This window comes from Giraffa tippelskirchi, chromosome 2 (assembly GCF_054371585.1).
Source record: "Giraffa tippelskirchi isolate mGirTip1 chromosome 2, T2T-mGirTip1v1.2.pri, whole genome shotgun sequence".
In the NCBI taxonomy this organism is placed as follows: Eukaryota; Metazoa; Chordata; class Mammalia; order Artiodactyla; family Giraffidae; genus Giraffa; species Giraffa tippelskirchi.
In genome coordinates, this window is record NC_137276.1 from 155,719,428 (window position 1) to 155,723,912 (window position 4,485).

A 4,485-nucleotide genomic window follows, 5' to 3' on the forward strand; every position below is an offset into this window, starting at 1 on the left:
ATAATTTTAAGTGTATTTAAAATGTAATGTGTGTTTGTGGAAGCCCCTTCCAATAATTATCACTGGCTTAAAATTAGAATTCATAGAATTATTTAAAATTATTTATGTTTAAAATAACCCAAATTATCAGAGTTACCAGCTAAACATAATTTTTATTACCACAGGGAATTTTCAACACTATATCTGTGAGATTTGGAGCATGTATATCAAATAACTTGACTGAAATCACAAATTAAGTCATGTATCATTGAATAGAAATATTTAAGTCAATAAGAAACCAACATCTTCTTTTTCATAATTTCACCATAATTTTATTTTGTATTTACAGTCTTCAATTTCTAACACAAGGGTCTTACTGAGGATTGGAGGGATTAGGGAGGTGAGATAGGGTTTGGAGAAGAGGAATCAGAGGTCTTATATGGGCAACAATCATTAATAAAGTTAACAGGATGTGAAAGTCTTCCAGAAGAAATTCTTGCAGCCAGCTTTGCGTTCTCGGGGTGCCATGGCCGGGTTTGAGTTAGCGGATCTCTGCAGCTCCAGCCTCATTTCATCCTGCTCAGCAGCCTGGGACAAATCTTCAGGCTCCAGGGCATCGTTCTCTGTCTGGTTGGGTTCAGAGAGCAGCTCTGCCAAGAAGTACTTGGCCAGTTCCTGTATGGCGTGGAAGGAAGACAGAAAGAAAGAGGATGAAAATGAGGATGCTGGAGAAGGAAAAACAGAAAAGCTTGGTTTGAAATACAGGTTTAACCACAACCAAACCCCAGTTTTCCCAGCTGTGGACATTTTGTGACACTTAAAATCAGTTAAGGATGTGAAAAAACAAGGGCTGTTGCTACAACCACCAAGTTAGACAAAGAAGCTTTAAAAACTCAAATGTTTCTGCAAGTCTTCTGCTTCTGTAGGTTTAAAACACACACAAAGAAGGAAAAAGATCGTTAGTTTTGCAAAGGTGAAACATAAGCCAACAGTTAAACTCAATGTCTATATCATGAGCTACAAACTAGAATTGTTCTTACCGTTTTTACTAAGTCACCTGTTAGGGAATGAGACCTTTCACAACCGTAAACATGTTGTGTTCTGGGTATACAGTGCCCTTTAGCCCCGAGTCCCGCTGCATGGGAGGAAGGTACTGCCTAGCCGCTTCAGAGGTCCGCGCTTTCAGCACCTGGGTCAGCACCTCCTGCGGTCAGTACCAGGGAGAGATGCCATTATCCCTTCGAGCTCAATTAACCAAGGTCTTGGAATTGTCTTGAATGCCAAAGAACTTACCTGAACTGTGACCTACTGCGCTGATCGGGAAAGAAAAAAAAAAAAAAAAAAAGGTAAAAAGGTATTCTGGACTTTGAAAGTTTTCCCGAGAGCTTTGGTGGCTAAGGGACCCAAAAAAGCACCGGCACTCTGGGAGCACCTCAAATTCACCCAAGGGAGCAGGGGCAAGGCGAGGGAAGGTTAGGGGATTCGGGTGAGGGGAAAGAAGACGTCGAGGGAGTCTCCTTACCTGTTTGCCAGCGGCAGCAGCCAGGGATTTCTGCAGAAACTGACGGAGTCGGGGATCCGAGGGCGCGCCGGTGACACCGCCAAGAGCCAGGACGATGGAGAGCGCGGCCAGCGCGCACTGGAGGCGGCAGGACAGCATCTCGGCGGCGGCGAAGCCGAGCTAGAGTGCGGTTGGTCAAACTCTAGGAGCTGATCGCAGGCAGCAGCGACGGCTCGAACTTTGCCTCTCCTAAAGCGGCTTGTGTGCTCTCCTCCGTCTCCCCCTTTTTAAACTCTCTCTCTGACGTCAGACGAGGAGGCGCCCCCAGATCTCACCAGCGCTTTTACGCACCATTACCCTCGTGAAATCAATCACAGAAGTGAGAGGAGGCTGCACAATCAAAAGCAGCTTATTAAAAATAAATAAATCCTGTACATGCACAGGCCCACGCGATTCCATCTACACAATATGTCGCTCCATCTACACAATTTTTTATATTCACTCAGTGCTATGCACATACACATTCACTCAGTGCTATGCACATACACATACACATTCCATAGTTTCACTCACACATGTGCACACACTCAAACACTCAGCCTCTGCAGAAGCAAATGCGCCATCACACCTAGCTGCATGCCCATAAATATACCAGACAACTCTATCCATCATCATACTCAAACATTCTAGGAGAAGCAAATGCAAAAGTATGCGAGTGTAACAAGTGGAGACTGTCACGAGCATTCCTTGTGACAATGAATGTCAGAGCATTCCTCTAAGAACAGACTTGAAAATGGAATGTGGATTTTAGAAAGATTGAATCATCTTTCTCCTTTATCTTTGTGAAAGGTCTTGTAGATTAAGAAGTCATGGGGCTCTAAAAGAACTTCACTTCTTATAATGGGGAAGAAAGTACCTTAAGTTCACACACCATCCCTCTTTCTCAGCAGCTGAAACACTTTTAGTCTACCTGCCTTTCCACTCTGACCCTCCCCTGAAAAAAATGCTAAAGGAAAAAAAGAAAAATTAACTTAATTTTTGTCCTTAAAACTTGGAACTAGAAAGAAATCTCAGAAACCACCTACTAAACCCCAGAGTTTGAGTCATTGAGCCTAGAAATGGGCAATGAAATTCTCTGACTCACATAGTGCACAGCTGGGGCCAGGACCAGTCCTCCACACTTCAAGGCCAGGGTTCTTTTCACTCAACTCTGAGTTTCCTAATAGGTTCCTGACTAGTAGTAGCAGTTTTAGATCAGGGACTCCAAGTCTGGACATACAGAAGTCCAGGAACCCCCTGAACATGTGTGACCATTATTGTATGTTTCTGTGTAAGAACAGCATTGAGAGTACTCCCCCGCTCCTCTCACAAATAAAAAGGGAGCTTGAGAAATGCTGGTCTAACTCTAGCTGTGATCTGGTTAGATGTTTGCTGTCCTGATCAGAGTTCTGGCAGCTTTTTTCCTTTTTTTCCTCCATGAAATAATTCCTTATCAGGGAAGGGCCAGATGAACCCTGCAGGCTCTTCTGGGACTTACAGTTTATAAGCTCCAAGCTCATAAAGGCTGAAAAAAATTACTGTATCTCCAGAAACCAAGTGAAGCAGAGAACATAACTAACCCTGTCTCCAGCCAGGCATCACATATGTATTTTCTATACTAGACCAAGACAGCATTAAGAGGCAAGAGGGACTGGGAGGTGTACTGAATGGCTTGATTAGTTGTCACCTTTTCCTTTTGTGTCTGCAAGCTAAGAGAAAGAGTGCCAAAGCTTCCAGGGCTTGGTGAGTCCAGACAAGGCTAAGCACAAGTGAGGCATTAAAAAGTCACTCACAAAGGAGATAAGATTTTGAATGCAGTTTTTGGCCTTTTTACAACCCTGAACATTTATTGGAAGGACTGATACTGAAGCTGAAACTCCAATGCTTTGGCTACCTGATGCAAAGAGCTGACTCATTGGAAAAGACCCTGATGCTGGGGAAGATTCAAGGCAAAAGTGAAAAGGAGCCACAGAGGATGAAATCATTGGTTAGCATCACTGACTCAATGGACATGAGTTTGAGCAAATTCCAGGAGAGAGTGCAAGACAGGGAAGCCTGGCGTGCTGCAGTCCGTGGAGTCTCAAAGAGTCAGACTTTACTCTAATCTCTTCCTCTCTTAAAGTCCTCTTACCATTTCTTCCTCTTTCCTTCTTAGCACTTTCTCATAAAAAATGTTCATGATCTTTAGCAGTTTAAGTACTCACCGGATCAGTAAGACTGGTTACTTTTCTCATATCCTTGCTGAAGTGTTGAGTCTGTGGATAAGATGACTTCTGGGCTTTTTGTTTTGATTAGTTTTATAATCCCTAAATTATTGGGAGTCTAGAAGCCACTTAAGAAAGAAGAAGAACCAAGACAAAAGGGGAGGCAAATTCTTCCTTAAGCCCCCCCACTCATGACCAAATTTTGCATAAAGCTTAATTTTAGCACAAAGACACTTGAAACTTCCCCAGCCTGAGCTCTTTGCAGCTAAATTCCCAAAGGCCTCATTCCCAAGTTCCAAAGGCTGGGAGGGGGAGACTGTATTTGTACTGAGGACTCCACTTCCTTAGAAATGATTCCTCTCATCCTTATTCAGCCTTCTGTTGTTCACAAAGTACTTTCTCATCCAGTATGTCAGGGCATGCTAGCCCCATCTCACAAAGGAGAAAATTGAGTCCCTGAGAACACAAGTGCCTCACAAACAGGCACAGAGGCAGGAAGTGGCAAAGTCAAGGGAGGCTGTTGATTGGCTCTAACAAATTCCCTCCTCCCCTGATTCAGAAATGCCAGAGATACTTGGCTGAGCAATTTGCACCCAGGATGCAACTACCTTGAGGGAGGCATCCAGGCCTCTTTCATGTGCTACTCTCCAGTCAGGATCTGATTTCCCACTTCCCTGTGAAATGTACATTAGAGGGAGACTACCTGTCAATATGAGAAGCAAAACTCATTTTAATAAGAGACAAAAAATCTGTGAACACTCA

General features: G+C 43.6%; 1 protein-coding gene across 1 annotated transcript; it reads right to left on the bottom strand.

The window, feature by feature from the left end:
* Nucleotides 1-285: 285 nt before the first annotated feature.
* Nucleotides 286-1,743, bottom strand: SST (somatostatin). Its single transcript, XM_081573951.1, has 2 exons — nt 1,502-1,743; nt 286-654 (listed from the first exon to the last, which is right to left on the bottom strand). The coding sequence occupies exons 1-2, from the start codon at nt 1,637-1,639 to the stop codon at nt 442-444; spliced, it is 351 nt and encodes a 116-aa protein (XP_081430077.1). The 5' UTR covers nt 1,640-1,743; the 3' UTR covers nt 286-441.
* Between the last annotated feature and the right edge of the window lie 2,742 nt (nt 1,744-4,485).